At 35.1% G+C, this 21617-nt stretch overlaps 1 protein-coding gene and 1 pseudogene across 1 annotated transcript; both read right to left on the bottom strand.

Moving 5' to 3' along the window:
- Positions 1–5297: 5297 nt before the first annotated feature.
- LOC113497018 (ras-related GTP-binding protein C-like) lies at positions 5298–8495 on the bottom strand. The gene is made up of 8 exons (XM_026876448.1): positions 8299–8495; positions 8076–8218; positions 7514–7742; positions 7325–7420; positions 6466–6684; positions 6059–6201; positions 5717–5865; positions 5298–5577 (listed from the first exon to the last, which is right to left on the bottom strand). The coding sequence occupies exons 1-8, from the start codon at positions 8299–8301 to the stop codon at positions 5396–5398; spliced, it is 1164 nt and encodes a 387-aa protein (XP_026732249.1). The 5' UTR covers positions 8302–8495; the 3' UTR covers positions 5298–5395.
- A 5129-nt stretch (positions 8496–13624) lies between these two features.
- On the bottom strand, positions 13625–21448 carry LOC113497014 (annotated as a pseudogene).
- Positions 21449–21617: the final 169 nt, after the last annotated feature.

Here is a 21617-nt window from a genome sequence, read left to right as displayed (position 1 = left end):
TTAGGCCCAAACTCTCAACCGAATGTGCAATTATGTGTCTCAAGCAAACTGTCAGATATTATACAGATCGGGGAACGCCAATATATGCGTGTTTTTTAGACCTTTCTAAGGCTTTTGACCTGGTTTCCTACGACATACTCTGGAAAAAGTTAAAAGAGGAGAATACGCCTCCAGAAGTCATAAATATCTTTAGGTATTGGTATGGAAACCAGGTCAACAATGTAAGGTGGGCAGGGCAACTGTCTGATTCGTATAAAATGGAGTGTGGTGTGAGGCAGGGAGGGTTGACCTCTCCTGTACTCTTTAATTTATATATTAATGCACTGATTGTCACGCTCAGCAACGAACATGTCGGATGCCATATTGATGACGTATGCGTCAATAATCTCAGCTATGCTGACGATATGGTGCTGTTGAGCGCCTCAGTCTGTGGTCTAAGGAGGCTGCTTTGTTTATGTGAGGGGTATGCACAAACCCATGGACTTAAATATAATGAAAAAAAGAGCCAGGTTATGGTCTTTAAATCCGGAACTAAATATCCCACCAATATTCCCCCGCTAAAAAATAAATGGAACCTCCTTAGAAAGAGTAGATAGTTTTAAATACCTAGGTCATGTGGTTGCCTCAGATTTACGTGACGACATGGACATGGAACGGGAACGAAGGGCTTTATCGGTAAGAGCTAATATGGTATCTCGTAGGTTTGTACGTTGCTCCACTGGTGCTAAAACAACCTTGTTTAGAGCGTATTGCACAACATTCTACACGTGCAGCCTATGGATTACATATACTCGAAGATCGTACGAATCCCTTCGGATCCAGTATAATAATGCGTTCAGGATGCTGTTGGGGTTGCCGCGTTATTGTAGTGCCTCCGGCATGTTCGCGGACGCGCATGTTGACGGTTTTAGCGCGATAATGCGAAAACGCATCGCTTCAATGGTCAGCAGAGTACGCGCCAGCACCAACAGCATCCTGAACATGATAGCTTATAGGGTAGATTCCCCGTACATGAATAATGTTATAAGACTTCATGTCTAATCTATTCTGTATGTTGCTGTATTTTTATATGTTTATATTGTGATTGTGACTTACTAACCATATTATTCATGTATTACTAACAAGTGGATTATGTTATCTTAATAAATAAATTAAATTAAATTACCGCAAAACCACAGAATATCAACGACGTACGTCGCGTAACTTTTATACATACCTAATTATACAAAGCATCAATGACATAAATCTATAGTAATATATAAAGCTGAAGAGATTGTTTGTTTTTTTGAACGCGCTTATCTCAGGAACTCCTGGTTCAAATTGAAAAGTTCTTTTTGTGTTGAATAGACCATTCATCGAGGAAGGTTTTAGGCTATATGCCATCAGGCTGCGACTAATAGGAGCGAAGATACAATGGAAAATGTGGAAAAAACAGGAAAAATTATTCATCTTCGGGTTTCCGTTTAAAAATTCCTAACTTATATCTTCTAACGACGTGGACGAAGCCGCGGGCAACAGCTAGTACCTATATAAAACGTAGAGTTTTGCTACTAGTGTTAATAATGTATTCTTAATGATTAGCTAAAATGATAAAGGATTCCAGTTGCGATTGCATGTAAATAAGAGTACTTAGCGTCATCTACTACGGAGATAACAAATGAAATTAATTAAAACACGCTTTTAAATTGAAGCAGCAAATAATGGTATTGGCAAATAATGACCTACTTAGGTTAGCTATTTGTTTTGGAGTTTAAATATCCTTGTACGTTTAAGTTTAATAAATCATTTTGTCCTTGAATCTTGAAATTCTCAGTTCTAAATTTCAGAATATGACTTGTTTTTAGCGTAAAACACAAAAACGACAACAATTTAATAAATTACGTTTTTTCATGTATTTAGTGTAGTTATTGTCCCCGTTTTTAAATATTACAATCATCAATTATTATTATTATTTATTTATTATTTATTATCAAATGTGTTTAGTTATTAATTTTTTGATTTCTGTCTTAACATTCTTAACTTCAAATACTTTATTGCAATTATGGCGTGCAGCTGCTATGCACCATACACAATACATTAAGGACGTTAGGTGCATGAGCCAAAGTAAGGAATTCAGCAAACTTACTCCCGAGTCCCGAGACTAATTTGGTTCTATTTCCCATTATTTTTATGGTTCTATACACGGTATTATTTATTACCTGACTTGAAAAATGAGGAGAAACATCTCCCTTTTGAACTCAGTTCTTGATTTAAATATTACATATTCGTTTCTTGATGCGGTCCTAGATGGTGCTCCCGATATATACAAAGTACGGGTACTGATCCAGTGTCATCAACGTCTTTAGCAATCGCACGAGTTCAAGCCCAATTCGTGCCTCTGCAGGAATTGACGACAGTGTCGTTTTCAAAAGTATTAATTCGAACTCAATTCGAATGGAATCGAAGAGCATTCTGTAAAGATTTAGTCTACAGATTTGCTCATCATGTATCGAAGGATCATGTGTTAAGAAGAGTGAAAACACATCTTTGATAGAAAAACAAAAAAATCGTGCCCAACATTTGAGTACCAATAAATGTGTAACGTATCACATTTTGTCATACGGTCATAAATGTTTCAATTTGTTTCGTGTCTATTTCGCGTCTGGTACGATTCGCATGTAAAACCGGTAAGTGCCAGTCAAACTTGGAGCACTGAGGGTTCCGTACAAATAGGCTAAGGATAAAAACGCTCGGGGAACAAATACATTTGTGGGTATCCAACCTCAAATTTATTTCTCACCCACCAACACGATTAAGTAACCATAACCGCCTTTTTTCAGCCTCGGTCGAAACTTCAGTAAAAGGATTCCATTTAAACGGTTTTAGGTACAGAACCCTAAAAATATTATCAAGCTCGCGATTCGCTATGAACCTAACCTTGTTGCGCAAATTGGATCAACCGCGAATCGTACCCACCGCGAATTAGACCAATCGTGCCTAAATTGTAACCAGTAGGTACCTACAGACAAACTTTTGTAAATAAATAACTGTTTGTTATTAAATACATGATCTATTTATATAACTATCTACAAACCATACTTTGTTGTTTTACATAAATAAAGTATGTAAGTAGTTAAAAAGTAATGTTCTCTATTTTCTTTTTAATAATTATAATGTTATTAAGAGAAATTACATGAAAATATAATTAAAGCATTTCTGTAAGTCTGAAATTTTGATATGAATCATCTTTTATCTCAATAAGGATAAGGACAATATTTATTCATGATTATTTTATTGTATACACATTCTTCACCTCCATAATAAGTTTTGGCTTTTTGTTATAATGACTATATCCTGGTAAGTTTTTTCAGCATGATTGAATGACCGCAAGTTAATTTTACCGATTATTAATAATTAAAAAAAAAATTAAGTATACATATTATGTACTTGTTTCATACCTTCTTAATTAATACCAGGCTTAGATTTGTCTCTAAAGTAGTAAAGTGTGTTCTCAAATTATGGAAATATTGTTTCTTAGTCAGATAAAACAAAGATCTAAATATTACTGTTCCATGCTAAAATTCTAACCTTGCTCATAATATTTTCAGCTGGATTAAAATGTATTTAGTTTTACTGAGATGAAAAAATACTTTCAGATAATTAAACATTTTTAGATTATTGTATTTGTTTCAGGAAGGAACAACTGAATATTTTAACCCCTAAAAACTATAGATTGCTTTAAGGGAAACCAGAAAGTTAGGTCAATGTGAAGGCACCAGTGAGTATACAGAATATGTTTCTGAATATAAACAATTTACCTAATACTCTGGTACTGTGTTCATACACCATACAAAACAAACAGTTAAATGTAATTAAGGAAGTGAAAGTGGTTTGCAAAAACATTCCATGATTTCAAGTTAAATGTTTTAGTTGGAATATGATTACATATTATGAATGAAAAGTACTTCTTATTTTACATAGAACGACCAATTTTTATCATTAAAAATAAAATACGAATTCAAGTTCAATGAAAGACTTGTTTGGATAAAACCAAACGGAAAGGAAAAACCGCAAGTGAAAAGTACATGATCCTCTTCCTTTGTTTGATCGAATGAATCTGCACTTGCGCGAAGTCCGGAAAAAATGATAACTCCAAACCTATGAAGTAATTGTACATCTTCGTAGTAAAAACTGTACACACCATCATGTTATCGGAACTAAATAAGATTTCGCAATTCCTATAATGTTTTCTATAAGAACATTCGACTATAGTCTTTCGCTACGGACGGAAAAAGATAGTTACAAACAAAATGACCGAGCACTTACCAAAATCGTCTACTGTAGAAAAATACGATGTACAATTTCTGGATCAATAACACTAAGTATGATGTACTGCTGCAGAGAAAATAAATTATTTTCAAAGAACAACCATAAGCTCAAATAGAATAGCAAAGCACAAACAAAAGATACCTACAAAGTATTATTTTCCCGTAATTGACATATGGTGCGTTAAGGTTGGTATCACAAATGTCATATGGCGTGAGAGTAGAATTTTCTGTATTACCAGTAAAAAGAAAACGTTTATTTATAATTTTATACTAAAATTATAGAAAGTTTTAAGATTGCGGTCTGTTTATGGCTTTATGCATGGAATAATACATTTACGAAACTCAATTCAAAAACATATAATTATAAAGTACCTACACATATACATGTCTAATATTAGCATTTTCAAAACTGTATTACAATAATCTTAAATATAAAATTCTCGTGTTACGGTGTACGAAATTGAACTCCTCAAGAACGGCTGGATCGTTTCTTATAAAATCTGTGTATATATTCGGTAGCTCTGAGAATCGAACAACATTTATACCCCCTTTTTTCCCCTAATACTCATTTGTATAACAAAACAACGTTTGCTGGGATAACTAGTATAAATATGAAATACACATTATACATTATATACGGACCGCCAAAGAATAAATCTATATTAAAATCATCCGAATCGAAAATGTGGCCAGAAGGCTGGCACCAGTAAAAAGAAATAAATATGTCGAGTATTTAATCCAGACTACAATTACGCAGTTCAGGATAAACATGTGCTAGCCGTGTCATCGAAATAAGAATGCATTAATAAGTAGTTGATGTTAGTAGCCTGCCTTGCACTTAATATTTTTTTAAATCAATGGGCTTTGTAAACTGTGATTCTTATATCACGTGATTGTATAAAACTTGTCCATTCCCTTAAACCAAGAAGGATAAGTGAGCAAATGAGCTCTGTTAATTTTTAGGACAGCATTAGGCAAAATAAAAATAGATTTAACACAATTATGCTCTTTTATTCACATACTGTTATTTAAAAATATAGATACACATATTAATGTTAGGTTTCAAAAATAAGCGTTGTGGTGATATGCTATGGTAAATTAGTTTGTGAGCGGTCGGAAGCACTTTCTGTTGAGTCTGCTGTGCCGTTGGCTATCGGCTCCGGGGTACTCGAGGCTGCTCTCGAAGCTATAACATTCTGGCATTTGTTGCGCAGCTCAAAAACTTGTGTTATAGCATCACGGAAACATAGGAAATTGTAATCAATCACTCCTAAAAAATTAAAGTATGAATATTAGTTTCAGAGAACTTAGTATCCCCATATTAACATCTAATAATGTGAAAACAATAACCATAAATATTAAAATCTTAAGTATTATAATGGATGTTTAGGACTTAAAAATACTTTTACCTTGTTTCTGGAAGTTTTCCTCACGCAAAATACAAACAAGAGCAAGAAACTTGTTGACTTCACGTAAGTACAGAACAGTACCATTGTTTAATTTTATTAAACTTGAGCTTTGACTGTTAAATGTATTCACTTCTGTTTCATCCACCATACTGAAAACAAAACATGGAAAGTTATTATAATCCTGTTTAATTACTTTCAAATACACTTTCTTATGACAACAGTATTTTTAATGATAAACATTCTACATATTATACATTGTTAATAACTTGCGCATCTTGCAACTTTGTATGATATGTTATTGTTTATTAGCACCAATAAGGTAACTATTTACAATATGCTCACCCATATATACAAGAGATATCAATGACAACGTCTATCATATCGCAGCACAGTTCATAACTCTGCATATCCACTGGGGAGCTGTCGGTAGCTATGTAGATTTTTGAAACCACATCAAAGAGGAATGCTTTCTCTATCCCTGAGTTCTGAAAACATTTAATTGTAATAAGTAGTCACATAAGTAATAAAACAATAATATTTTTTTAGTTGCATTAGGGTTTTAGATCTCTACTACCACATCTTAAAGTAGTTTGAACTCAGGTAGGCACTCTCTATGGCTTAGAAGGGTTTTTCTTTCCACAGCTGTTACACAACTTACCAGGTGGTGGCAGACTGATAAATCTTGTGCCAGCTGAAGGTTAAGAAGAGTAAGCCATCATTATAAAGTTTATGAGTTTATTGTTACTTACAGAAATAAGAATGTTCAGAAGGTTTTCTAATGTTGGTAACTGTGGAATCAGCTTTTGTACTACTTTACTGAATGCTTCAAATATGGAGTGGTCATATATGGAGGTCAGGTGGAATGACAGATGGACATGTTCCAAGCCTGCTTCCGCCAAGTCCTCCGTTGCTCTGTGGTGAATATCTCTTTGGGATTCCATCTTATAATCATCATTAAGGCCATCAACCTGTAATATTATATTTAAAAATTATAAATAAGTTCCAATACCTTTAATTAAATATCTAGAAGTTCAGTAAATGTTAAATTTAGTGATATATTCACTGGTCTTAAATATAACTTGCTTGTTATAATTAACAGTTTCCTGCTTAGGTATAAAATGCCTGTTTGTGTATCTCTGCATAAAAGTTATAAATGAGTCAGTTTTAAAAACATATTGATTGTTTCATGATTGTAACACAATATAATATATTTCATATACGTATGGTTCACTATATTTTGACAAATTATTTAAGTGGATGATTTTCTATAAATGAACAAGAAATAAGGGAAACTATTATATAACAAATAAACAATGAAAAAAGTGTCAATATAGAATAAATTGACAGTAAATTGATAGTACAGTACATACACCCGGCTTTGGAATATGAATGTATAAAATGTGTTAGTTATGTTTGTCTAAATAAAATACTTTCAGAAAAAAAGTGATTTGTGTAAAATGACAAACAAAATAAAGCACATACAATTACAACACATGTAATACATGTATGTGACCCAGATTATAAGCTAATTAATATTAGTCCACAGATCACATTACAATATGAATACAAAGTTGTTATCTAACTCCAAATAAAAGTATATGTACTCACTTTATGTATGAAAACTTCAAACTTTATGTTGCTATTAACTCTATAGGCTTTCGTTACTGTAAGTTGTAGTTTATCCAAAGCATCTTGATAATCATCCTAAAAATAAAATAAGTTTAATGGTCAATTAGGTACATTTACATTTTTTTTTTCTAGTTAATTTTGTAGTTTTGGTGTTTGTCTTCAGTTTACCTGGGCATCAATTACAAACACCAAGGCACCACATCCACCAAATATTGTGTCAGAGTCAAAGGTTGCATCAAAGAAATCAATTTGCCCTGGAAAATCCCATATTTGAAACTGTACAAAACTACTGTTGTTTATATCATCTTTTACTATTTTGTTTGTAGACTCCAAAAACAAGGTTTCATTAGGTGACATTTTATGAAAAACCACTTTCTGAATTGATGACTTCCCCGATCTGAAATAACAATTTTGGTGTGAAAAATTAAAAAAATCTTAAAGAAAATAAAATTAATTGAAATAGTTATTGTCTTTCATTCTCATGAGAATCTTATTGGGATACATGCATATGAGGGACAAGTGGCAGTTAATTTGTAGTTAAATATTAACAAAATGACATAAGTTTATAAAAGGCAAAGTCAAGTTCATGAGATTTTAATCCATCCCATCAGAAGGTCAGAAATTAATTCACTAGTTACATTCCACCTTTTCATTTTCTATTAAACCTTGACATGAGCTTGCAACGTTACTAAATATTTATGAATATGAAAGGCTGTTTAAATAAACCTACCTTCTCAGCCCCATTAGTAGAATTCTGGGTTTGTGGTCTTCTTGTAATGAAATATTGTCACCCTCTCCATTTTGTTCAAAAGGTCCGTAACTAAAGTCCTTGGGGAAGGAACCAACGTAACAACTGGGATCGTCTTGATAACTCTGAATCATGAAGTTGATAAAAGCTAATTTGTAGTTGTTATTCCAATAGGTATGAATTCGTTAAAAAAAGTTTTACTTACCATTTTAGTATTTATAATATTGAAGAACTATATACAATTATTCATAAATAATAGTCTAATATTGACTTCTTTTACACCCTTAACATTTTATTAAACACTGCGTATTTCTAATGAACAAAACAAGTATAGTAGCTCAAATCTCAATACACAAATTGACATTGCGTTATGACATGACAGAAAGGAAGATATGGCATGACAGCTGTTAGTGCAGCGAAAACTGTACCTCTACCATGAGTTGCTATCGAAAACGTCAATGACTTTACTACAGTCGATAGCGTATAAACGCGGATCGAATAGTTTTCGATTGGACTCATACCATGAGTTTAAAAAACCTTGACGCGCTCGCTATCGAGAGCTCGATTGTTATTGTAGTATTCGTGTTGTCATACTTGTCATGTTGTCGAACGTGCCTAACTTCACGCCTAATGTAGTTGTTTCTTTCTAACGTTGCTTAAAAGACAGAGTAAGATATATATTCCCGAAAAGCTTCAAATCTACATTAATAATTTCATGCAGGACTACGGTAAACTCGATCGAAACCTTATATGAATAACAAAACATAAAAAAATATTGATTTTGAGTCGACAACATATATCCGCAGATTTCGGAATATGGAGAATTTCGTTAAATTCCGATGCCAAAAAACAAACCGCTCAAGTCGCCATCTTTGCCGTTGAAGTTTCGCAAAGTGTTTTTTTTTAAATATGCGGTTGATGTAGTTATACGAACTCTTTTGATATCACAAATAGATGGACACTTTTCTTCTTGCTCTTTAGGGTTTTAGTAATTTTTCATTATTAAATTGAAAGCGGTGTCGTGGGTACCTAGGAATGGTTATGTGGCGCAACTTTGGGGAGTACTTATGTCTTCCGATTGATCGCGATAGTTTTGTAGAATTGTTTCATATACCGATAAACTGTGCATCTATTGAAACTAATATTATAAATGCGAAAAATTATCTGTCTGTCTGTCTCGCTTTCACGCCAATCCTACTGAACCGATTGTATTGAATTTGACAGATAGCCTGATGGAAACGGAGACCACCGAACGCTATAAACTGAAGTCCACGTGGACGGAGTCCTGGGCTACAGCTAGTGTTTGAATAATCCTAATACTTTTTAAACTTCATAGAGCGTAAAATATTCAGTATATTTTAATATAATTTAATATTACTTAATGAACTATTGGTTGGGATGGAGCCCTCTGTGAACGCTGACTTATTTCCAGCGTTTCCTTAATAATGAATTTATATATGTTTCATTATAAAAAAGTAAATTGACTTTTAACTAGTGCTACTTGATTTTAAATACTCTTTTGCCGACATGATTCTCACAAGAAATACTCAAAACTAAACAATTACTATAAACCGAATACCGTTTCACACCTTTACCTCTACCATGAGTTTTGAGCGACCGGGCTCGCTAGCGTCTGCGTAAAAAATATCTATGACAAAATGTACAGCGCCCCTAGCGGTCACTTGACAAACTAAAATCGGTAGTATGAGTTGACAAATAAAACCTATCGAAACATTCAAAACGTCTTCGACAGCGAGTAGCGAGCGCGTAACGTTTTGCGGTGGTTTCTCTAAGAAAACGGTACCATGAGTCACAAATTTGACAGATGGTATCGACAAATACCATTACGATTGTAGTTAAGTAACTCACTTGCTAAACAAGGTGTGAAACGGTATTCGGTTTATAGTAATTGTTTAGTTTTGAGTATTTCTTGTGAGAATCATGTCGGCAAGAGAGTATTTAAAATCAAGTAGCACTAGTTAAAAGTCAATTTACATTGAATACACGCTGTCACTTTTTTACAATGAAACATACACACATAAATTCATTATTAAGGAAACGCTGGAAATAAGTCAGCGTTCACAGAGGGCTCCACCCCAACCAATAGTTCATTAAGTAATATTACATTATATTAAAATATACTGAATATTTTATGCTCTATGAAGTTTAAAATTATTAGGATTATTCAAACACTAGCTGTAGCCCAGGACTCCGTCCACGTGGACTTCAGTTTATAGCGTTCGGTCCCCGTTTCCATTAGGCTATCTCTCAAATTCAATACAATCGGTTCCGTAGGATTGGCGTGAAAGCGAGACAGACATAATATTAGTTTCAATAGATGCACAGTTTATCGGTATATGAAACAATTCAACAAAACTATCGCGATCAATCGCAAGACATAGGTACTCCCTAAAGTTGCGCCACATAACCATTCCTAGGTACCCACGACACCGCTTTCAATTTAATAATGAAAAATTACTAAAACCCAAAAGAGCAAGAAGAAAAGTGTCTATCTATTTGTGATATCAAAAGAGTTCGTATATCTACATCAACCGCATAATTAAAAAAAAAACACTTTGCGAAACTTCAACGGCAAAGATGGCGACTTGAGCGGTTTGTTTTTTGCCATCGGAATTTAACGAAATTCTCCATAATCCGAAATCTGCGGATATATGTTGTCGACTCAAAATCAATATTTTTTTATGTTTTGTTATTCATAGAGGTTTCGATCGAGTTTACCGTAGTCCTGCATGAAATTATTAATGTAGATTTGAAGCTTTTCGGGAATATATATCTTACTCTGTCTTTTAAGCAACGTTAGAAAGAAACAACTACATTAGGCGTGAAGTTAGGCACGTTCGACAACATGACAAGTGTGACAACACGAATACTACAATAACAATCGAGCTCTCGATAGCGAGCGCGTCAAGGTTTTTTAAACTCATGGTATGAGTCCAATCGAAAACTATTCGATCCGCGTTTATACGCTATCGACTGTAGTAACGTCATTGACGTTTTCGATGGCAACTCATGGTAGAGGTACTTGTTTAGCAAGTGAGTTACTTAACTACTATCGTAATGGTATTTGTCGATACCATCTGTCAAATTTGTGACTCATGGTACCGTTTTCTTAGAGAAACCACCGCAAAACGTTACGCGCTCGCTACTCGCTGTCGAAGACGTTTTGAATGTTTCGATAGGTTTTATTTGTCAACTCATACTACCGATTTTAGTTTTTCAAGTGACCGCTAGGGGCGCTGTACATTTTGTCATAGATATTTTTTACGCAGACGCTAGCGAGCCCGGTCGCTCAAAACTCATGGTAGAGGTACTGAAATAGATAATCGATAACTAATGTAATGTGGGCTCAAACCAATAATACAGAAATAAGTAGTTTGTCTTTCTCTAGCAAAGCAAGAAGAATAAAATATGATGAATTTAGGTTTAGTTGTCTCCGTTCACCTACGAACTAAACACCTTACACTTGGAGTAGCCATAAAAAAAATAGTTCTTTTTTTGAGTTCCGTCCTCCAGTGGTAAAAATATAACCATTGTAGTAAGGCCCTTGTGTCATCCGTACCTCTACCATGAGTTGCTATCGAAAACGTCAATGACTTTACTACAGTCGATAGCGTATAAACGCGGATCGAATAGTTTTCGATTGGACTCATACCATGAGTTTAAAAAACCTTGACGCGCTCGCCATCGAGAGCTCGATTGTTATTGTAGTATTCGTGTTGTCATACTTGTCATGTTGTCGAACGTGCCTAACTTCACGCCTAATGTAGTTGTTTCTTTCTAACGTTGCTTAAAAGACAGAGTAAGATATATATTCCCGAAAAGCTTCAAATCTACATTAATAATTTCATGCAGGACTACGGTAAACTCGATCGAAACCTTATATGAATAACAAAACATAAAAAAATATTGATTTTGAGTCGACAACATATATCCGCAGATTTCGGATTATGGAGAATTTCGTTAAATTCCGATGGCAAAAAACAAACCGCTCAAGTCGCCATCTTTGCCGTTGAAGTTTCGCAAAGTTTTTTTTTTTTAAATATGCGGTTGATGTAGTTATACGAACTCTTTTGATATCACAAATAGATGGACACTTTTCTTCTTGCTCTTTTGGGTTTTAGTAATTTTTCATTATTAAATTGAAAGCGGTGTCGTGGGTACCTAGGAATGGTTATGTGGCACAACTTTGGGGAGTACCTATGTCTTCCGATTGATCGCGATAGTTTTGTAGAATTGTTTCATATACCGATAGACTGTGCTTCTATTGAAACTAATATTATAAATGCGAAAAATTATCTGTCTGTCTGTCTCGCTTTCACGCCAATCCTACTGAACCGATTGTATTGAATTTGACAGATAGCCTGATGGAAACGGAGACCACCGAACGCTATAAACTGAAGTCCACGTGGACGGAGTCCTGGGCTACAGCTAGTGTTTGAATAATCCTAATACTTTTTAAACTTTATAGAGCGTAAAATATTCAGTATATTTTAATATAATTTAATATTACTTAATGAACTATTGGTTGGGATGGAGCCCTCTGTGAACGCTGACTTATTTCCAGCGTTTCCTTAATAATGAATTCATGTATGTTTCATTGTAAAAAAGTGACAGCGTGTATTCAATGTAAATTGACTTTTAACTAGTGCTACTTGATTTTAAATACTCTCTTGCCGACATGATTCTCACAAGAAATACTCAAAACTAAACAATTACTATAAACCGAATACCGTTTCACACCTTGTTTAGCAAGTGAGTTACTTAACTACAATCGTAATGGTATTTGTCGATACCATCTGTCAAATTTGTGACTCATGGTACCGTTTTCTTAGAGTAACCACCGCAAAACGTTACACGCTCGCTACTCGCTGTCGAGGACGTTTTGAATGTTTCGATAGGTTTTATTTGTCAACTCATACTACCGATTTTAGTTTTTCAAGTGACCGCTAGGGGCGCTGTACATTTTGTCATAGATATTTTTTACGCAGACGCTAGCGAGCTCCGTCACTAAAAACTCATGGTAGAGGTACAGGTGTATCTTATGTACAGCTAAAACTTCAATCGGATCACTCGAGTACGGAGTCCGACTGGTTACTTGACCGACTTGATTTTATTTATTTATTTAATTATCACTATTATGATAAAGTGATAACTAAAAGAGACTACAGCTAAGTGCATATTTTAAGCTAAATGCTTTAGTTAAGCCAAACACGAGCAGTAATCAATATGCACATGGCTAGATCGTGCAGTTAATGCAAAATGAACAAAATGGGCATTAACAGAGTTCAAGCAGAATCAGGCTTGAACTAGTAGACAAAAATGTGAAAGCGCTTAGCACTTTAGCCACATGTTTACAATTACGACCATACATAGACTTCGTATAGCAGTCAATATATGGCTAGCCTTAGAAATATTCTCCAGAAAACAACCACAACTTATACAAATTGAAGATATTTATTTAAAACCTAAGTATGAAATTAATTAAGTAGTAATTATACTAATTATTAAAATATCACTAATTTATTTTAGCAACATTAAAATATAAGATTATAAAGAAAATTTACTAACAACCACAAGTACAAAACTCAAAGAAGACGGGTATTATAATATAAATTGTTTGTTGGTTTTCTGCATCTACAGTTTGCGACACTTGATGTTGTGCCTGTGGGCACCGTCCTTAATGGGATTCTAAGGGGTGCGGACGCTGCAGCGATTAATTGATCAGCGCTTCCACAAGGCTCGGGGGGCCTTAATCTCCGTTCTCGCTCTGTGCGAGTTCTTTCATAGCGCTGAGCGTAAGCTACACTGCGCTGCAAACCTGCGAGACTGTCTGTGCGAGCCGGGAATCGTTCTAAATTATTTGACACTTCTCCTACCTCGGCAGTATCAGTATCTACAATTTCTTGATGATCGAGTATCATACCGATGTTCAGTTTTAAGTTAGTCGACCCATCTCTGAAGATGAGATATACTGTAGCTTGATCTAGTACTTTCAATGAAAAATGCTCGTTAATCTTCAAGGCCTTCATCTTTATTTGGAAAGGTTTAAATTTCTGTGACAGCTTCTTACTTTTTTCTTTTATGAAATTGTCAAATTCGATGGCTAACATTTCTTCGTTATCTGGTCGTATTTTATTATCGGCTGCTGATCCAAGTTTAATTATTTGGGGATCTTTATGCGCCATCTGAGTATCAATCATTACTTGCTGGAGTACTGGAGGATCGTTTAACGTATGCCATTTCCAATGAGACACGGGACCAATGCCGCGATCGAGCACTACTCCTTCAGTCTGGTTGTACTTCAGGCTGGAATAAATATATTTTGTATTCAGCAATTTTAGAAAGACATAAGAAACACATTTTTAGAGAAATTATTACCGTATCTTGCCAGCATGATCAAAGACTATACCGTTTCCGAGGTAGTCGAAAGTGGCAAGAATCGTTATAGGATGTGAACGTCCGCGTTCATCAGGCTCACCACTACTGTATATCACAAAACGTTGTTGAGCATTTGTTTCTGGAAATATAGAAAAAAAACATTGGATTGTCTAAACCACTCGATTATTTGTAAAACAAAGCAAAACCATCTGCAACCTTCGGCGTCGTAATAGTCCAGAGCTAAGCGTCCATTTCTGTAATACCATCGCCCACGTCCATTATCATCAAACTCGGCAAGGCGCTCACCGGTGTCATAAGTCATCAAACGTTTATTCTTGTTGTGTTCAAACCAGTCGAACTCCGGATGAGCCGGACGCATACGGTATACGTTCATCTACAATAACAAGAATATTTTAGATCCATTGCATTAACACTTATTAAAGCGTATGCGATTGGCGGACTAAGCTAAATAATAAAATTAGTATAAAATATTTTTGTTGAAATTAGTACCTATGTAGCAAAAGAAAAAAAAATAGGCTATCAATCTACGAAACAGCGGCTTTAAAGATTATGCAATATTTGTGGCTTGTGTTGCTGCTATGAAAAAGATAAGAAGGTATTAAGGCTACCCATTTATTTACCTTTCGTACGACTTTTTCGGTCGGTAACATCGTCCAGCCTTTGTCAATAAACGTGCGATCTGATAAGGCGTAACGTATTATTCCTTTGCCTTGGTCTGGGTCCACCTGAAACAGGGTAGTATTATTTAGTAGTAGGTTAGAGACCTAGATTCCGATTCTATGAAAAATATGCGTGTCACAAATTAATAGTAGCTAGTATTGTACTTAGGTCTACCTACCTAATCGTAAACATTCATGTATTTCTTTACATAAGTCCGTAACGTATACCTACATATAAGGTATTTTTTTGCATACGCTTAATTAATAACTCTACATAAAAAAATGAAAATAGCTGCCTGGATAAAATTGGATCTTCCTTCTGAATGTTGATGTCCAAACCAGTGACAGTTTAAACTGCGCGTAGGCCTCCGAAGTAGTTTAGGTGACAAATTGTATCTTGGTATTTTTTTGGTTTTATTGTAGGTTTAAAATAAGTAATAAAATTTTAGTAGGACTCCAAATTAATAAATACCGACGGACACCAGAATAATCTTTCACAAAAGATATAAAATATCTTCGTCTATCTTAGGACACATCTCAAACTATCACTGCATTTGACGAAAATCACTGCCTTTATTTTCCTATTTTCTTGAAATAAAATACAAGACTCATTACTTTTGTTTCTATGTACAATAAAATCACCCGTCAATAATCTACTTACAGGTTCTGATTTTTTGTTTTTAGACATATTGATTATAAAATATTGCTGATTATAAACCTCTTTGACAGGACTAAATGATAAATTCTAATATTAAAATATAAAAACCCGCAAATATATAACTATAAAAACTATCGTCAAGTTAAATATCCCATAGAATAATGTCATAGAATAGTATTCTTAATGTCATTTTTTAAAATAATTTTAAAGAATCGATAAAAGAGGCCAGTACCACAAATTTCGCGTTAGCTCCAATGTTGTACGGTGCCTGTAAAAAAAAAATATGGAGTGCTGGTGACTTCTGAATACCAGTTTTGATGATTTGGTATGGTTAAAAACCTTACAGCACTATGAGTATTTCTGTTGTAATTATGTTTTACTTCTTTCCCGATTTATTTTTACACAACGAAACAGCGCCTCCACAGCGCAGTAAGATTGTTACTCGCTTTATGTTTTGTTGTAATACTTATAAGGTAATTATAATCATTGGTCACCGTATGATGAAGCACACTGAACTTCGAATACGAGAAAAGTTTAGTACAGTTTTACTGCCAAGCTGGATGGAATCCTAACTTAACTACCGTCACTTTTTGATGTACGTGACTTATTTTCAAATACTTACCCCTTTTGATTCCTTTGATTTCTTTTGCGGTTCTTCTACAATTTCATGTTTGGCTGGCATGGATTGAGGCGTCAGTAAAGGTTCTACTTCAAAGCTCGATTTAAAGAGAATGGGAATAATTTCATTCTCGTCTTCTAAACCTAATTCCAATATGGGAGCTTTATATTTGTATATTTTTTCACCTATTATAATTTCCATATCACTAGGTATATTAGCATTATTTTCGTAACTATCAACGTCAATCTCCAAGTCGGAATTCTTGCAAAGTTCACAGGTGGATATATCTACACTGCCAATTTCATGACGACTTCTATGAGCCTTAATCCTAGATGGATCAATCTTGTATGGTCTCTCCCTACATTTTAGTTGCAAGGCTGTTTGCTTTATTTTAACCAACCGTAAGATCAAGTCATCCGCGGACGAGTTATACACTTTAACTTGATTCATTTTAACTTCTATTGCGGGTTCATCTACTCGCTTGGGCTCTAGTTTCGGTTTTGGTGGAGGTCTTGGGGGCTCAGGTCTCGGTGTAGCTTTCGCTTCTCTAATTTTAGTTGTTGCTTTTTCTGCCGCTTCTTTAGCTTTTTTCTCTGCCAAAGCCCTAGCTTTTTGTGCTTCAGCTTCCTCTTTTTTGAGCAATTTCTTCTCTTCTTCTTTTTCCTTGAGTCGTTCTGCCTGTAGCTTTCTAAATAACGCCTCTTCAGGATCTTCTTTTGATTTCTTGGACTTTTCTTCTTTAGTTTCTTCTTTGCCTTTTGGAATTTTTTCTTGTTGTCCTTTAGATGCTTTTTCATCTTTTTTTACAGGTTGCTTTTCTTCTTTTTTTGTAGATTCTTTTGGCGGCAAATCTGGCGGCTTCACAGTAATATCTTTTGGTTTTTCCTTGATTCCTGCTCCCATACTTACTGGAGGTACTAATCCTGCACCCGTATCTAATTTCATACCCTTAAAATCTAGAGATTTTTCTTTTGATTTTAATGATAGGCCTTTCGAAACTTCTTTAGATTTATCTTTAGAACCGTCTTTTGCTTTTGGCTTATCTGATGCCTTCACAGATACATCTTTTGATTTATCTTTTACACTTACGGCAGGCTGCGATAGCTCGCCTTTGTCTAATTGCATTCCTTTAAAATCTAAAGGCTTTTCTTTTGAAGCTGCTTCTTTTGATGACGGGCCTTTGTCTTTAGAAACCTCTTTAGTTTTACCTTTGGAAACTTCTGCTGTTTTACGCGTATCAGCCACTTTTGCGGATACATCTTTTGATTTATCTTTCGGAGCTGTTTTTATACTTGCTGCATGTTCTGATAGATCACCTTTCTCTAGCTTCATTTTTGCAAAATCTATAGGCTTTTCTTTTATCTTATCGGATGCTTCAGCATCGGCTTTAGAGTCTCGTTTTTTCTTGGGGACAGCTTCTTTTACTTCCCGATCTTGTTTACCTTTTTCCTTTTGCGATTTTTCGACGTCTTTATCTTTCATATCTGATTTAGATCTCGGACTTTTTTCGGGACTTTTATCAATTTTGTCTTTTTGCTGCTTAGTTCTCAAGTCCTTTGACGATTCAGATTTTTCCTTTTCTTTCAAACCGCTTTTATCTCTTTTTCCTGACTCCGTTTCCTCTCTAGAAGCAGCTCTACCTCTTGGTTCTCTTATTGGTGACTCCGTTTCGTCTTTTGAAGCAGCTCTGCCTCTTCGTTCTCTTTTTGGTGACTCCGTTTCATCTTTTGAAGCAGCTCTGCCTCTTCGTTCTCTTTTTGGTGACTCCGTTTCGTCTTTTGAAGCAGCTCTACCTCTTCGTTCTCTTTTTCCTGACTCTGTTTCTTCTCTTGAAGCAGCTCTGCCTCTTAATTCTCTTTTTCCTGACTCCGTTTCCTCTCTTGGAGCAGCTTTGCCCCTTGGTTCTCTTTTTGGTGACTCCTTTTCGTCTTTTGATGCAGCTCTGCGTCTTGGTTCTCTTTTTCCCGACTCGATTTCTTCTCTTGAAGCAGTTTTGCCTCTTGGTTCCCTTTTTCGTGACTCCGTTTCGTCTTTTGAAGCAGCTCTGCCTCTTGGTTCTCTTTTTCCTGATTCCGTTTCGTCTTTTGAAGCAGCTCTGCCTCTTCTTCCGGACTCGGTTTCCTCTCTTGAAGCAGCTCTGCCTCTTGGTTCTCTTTTTCCCGACTCGAATTCTTCTCTTGAAGTAGCTTTGCCCCTTACTTCCCTTTTGGCTGATTCGGTTTCTTCAACTCGTTCAGATTTAACTTTTCCATCTTTCTTGGCTTTATCGATGAGTTCACCTTTATCTTTAATATCGGTCTTGCTTTTCGGTTCTGCTTTAATTCTGGACTCTATTTTCACTTTTTCAGTTTCTTGGTCCTTATCTTTTAAACCGGATTTAACACCTGGTTCTGGTTTAGTTTTGTCTTTTTGTGCCTTATCCACTTCTCCAACTTTATCTTTCGTATCTGGTTTGCGTTTCGGTTCAGGTTTTAAATCTTTTATTGGTTTTTCAGATTCTTCTGACCTATCTTTTACGGAAGTTTTAGTTTTGGATTCGGATTTACTTGTTACTCGGGACTTTAATAATTCTTTAGCGAGGTCTTTTTTTGTGAGATCGCCTTCTTCAGCAACTCTTATCTTGCGTTCTGCATCAGGAACGGCTTGTTTTTGTGTTTCACCATGTCTCTTTTGTTCTCGAGCTTCTTTTTGTTGTTCTCGAGCTTCTTTTTTTTGTTCCTGAGCTTCTTTTTTTGTTCTTCTGCAAGCCGTTTCTTCTCTTCCTTCTCAAGCCTTTTCTTTTCTTTCTCTTCAAGCTTTTTTTGTCGTTCTTGTTCATGCCTTTTCTTTTCTTCTTCTGCTTGCTGGCGTATCTTTTCATGTGTGGCTCTTATTAACTGTGAAGATGGTGCCCCAATTTTAGGTGGCTTCTTTGCTTGTTTTTCCATACTTTTTGGAAAGAAATAACTAAATTGCTTTTGAAGAATATTTTCTACCGTGTCTTGTTCAATTTTAGGCTTTTTACTTTTAACGGTTGTTTTTTTTTCTAATTCTTTTTCTGGTTTTTCAGTTTCGTGGCTTAATTTAGGTATCTTTTGTTGAAGTTTAACTTCATCGTCCGTCAAATGGCTGTCCTCTAGTCTTTTTAAAGTTTTGGGTAAAGCTTCGGACTCACGAGCTTTCTTTTTCATTTTAGAATATTCGTCCTTTTCTTGTTTATACTGTTCAGAATACGGATGTTCAGCTTCTCCTTCCGTCACACGTTTTCTTTTAGTAGCCTTAATATGTGTGGTCGATTCCTTTTCCTCTGAAACTTTAATTTTTTTTCGCTTTGGTTCTCCTAATTCAGGTGTTGCTATATCATGTTTTTCGGAATCGCTTTCTGGTGTCAAATGTCTTTTTTTTGGAGTTACTTTTACATGTGTCGAGCTTGTGGCTTTAACGGAAATCCCCGAAGAATCATGAGGCGTTACAACTTTTGAGCTAGGTTCACGTTTGAGTTTTACGGTTACTTCCTTAATTACTGAAATATCGTCGTCTACTTTATGGGTCTCCTGTTCCCAAGGTGCGACTTTCGGAATTTCGTGTATTATTGGTTTAATAGGTTTTACTGGCTTGATTTGAGTTACTGAATCTGATCCAGCAACGGTTATATCTGATTTATCATGTCTATACGCATCGATGACACCGGTTTGATAAGGTGCTAAAATTAGGGGCTCCATAGATTCATCAAAAACAACAGCCTTTTTCATTTGTTTCTCATCGTCTGCTAGATCAAGTAGATTAGCATTCAAGTTCGAGTCCGATTTACGTAATTCGGAAGGAAACATTTGCTTAACTTCGAGCTGACGGGTCGCTCTAGGCGACAATTGGCATAACTCATTTATTTGTAAATCTGAATATGCTCGAGGTTTATCTTTCCTACTTTTTTCAGCGACTGCGTCTTTAACTATATGCTTCATTTTAGATAACCATAACTTGATGTAACGTTTCATTTCTTCCCTTTTAACATCACGCATTGTTAAATATTTCCTAACTGCCTGTTCACATAATTCACATTGTTTTTTAGATTGTGCCTTTTTAAGACAATGATCACATACTCCCGTCACATTCTGTTTGTCTATAGATTTTACATTACGTAACAAGTTTTGAGCGTGTTCAAATAATAGTCTACATCGAGGGCAACTTATGTCCTTTTTTTCTGAAACCAAAGAATTCAAATAAGCCTTTTTGATTATGTATATTTTATAATTAATAATTAAACAAGCCGTTTGGGTCCAAGGTACGAAATGCGTTCATTAAATTATGTTAGATCGGCAATTAGGTACTCTAAAAAATAACTTTTTGAAAAATAAATTATTTACATAGCGATATGGGAGCACCTCACAAGGTTGGTTATAGGGTAGGATACAGTTACAATTATGTAACTTTAACGTAGAGACATACCTAAAGCTGGTATAATATCTGCGGGTTTTAGTTTGACATCCTTCGTATTGTGTAAAATAACGCACACATCTTGTGTAGCGTGCGCTTTGGATCCAACCACTCCACCTTGGGTTACCTTCTAAACAAAGAATAAAAATAGCTATAATTTTAACATAACATGTACATAATCTATTATGATATTTGACAGAGATTTATGTTAATCGCAATCACTATAATACTTAATTACTTACGGCCTCTCTGCATAATGAATGACAGTAAATCACCAAGCCCTCGTCTTCAAGATCTAGGACTTTATGAAACTCTTGTTGTCCCTTGTAGCATCCACACAGCCTCTGTTCTCTGAACATATTGATATTCTTAAAAATGTTTCATGCAAGTGTTCATAACATCACGTAATTATAAAATACACTTACGCTCTTGCTATTACCATGATTCATCCAATTTAAACATATATAAAATCTAAGATACAAAAAACGCAACAAATACAAAAGTGATTTCATGTGTCAGTTTGACAAATATTTTTAGCGTTTGAAGGAGATCACACAGACTTTTTACTTTCATGTTTTCCACAGATTTCGTACAACCCCACAACAGCAACAGAAGGATGTATATTAATTTTGGCTATACCCTTACCTTTATGAACAGCAGTCCAAAGAACTTACCAAAAGTCTTGCAAAACCGCTTTTCGTGCAAATGAGATCTAATAATTCGGCAAATTGAAGTTTTCAAACATTTACTTGAGA

Source organism: Trichoplusia ni, chromosome 8, assembly GCF_003590095.1.
Source record: "Trichoplusia ni isolate ovarian cell line Hi5 chromosome 8, tn1, whole genome shotgun sequence".
NCBI classification, from domain to species: Eukaryota; Metazoa; Arthropoda; class Insecta; order Lepidoptera; family Noctuidae; genus Trichoplusia; species Trichoplusia ni.
Note: the sequence above shows the minus strand (reverse complement) of the source record. Positions and strands in the feature narration are given on the sequence as shown.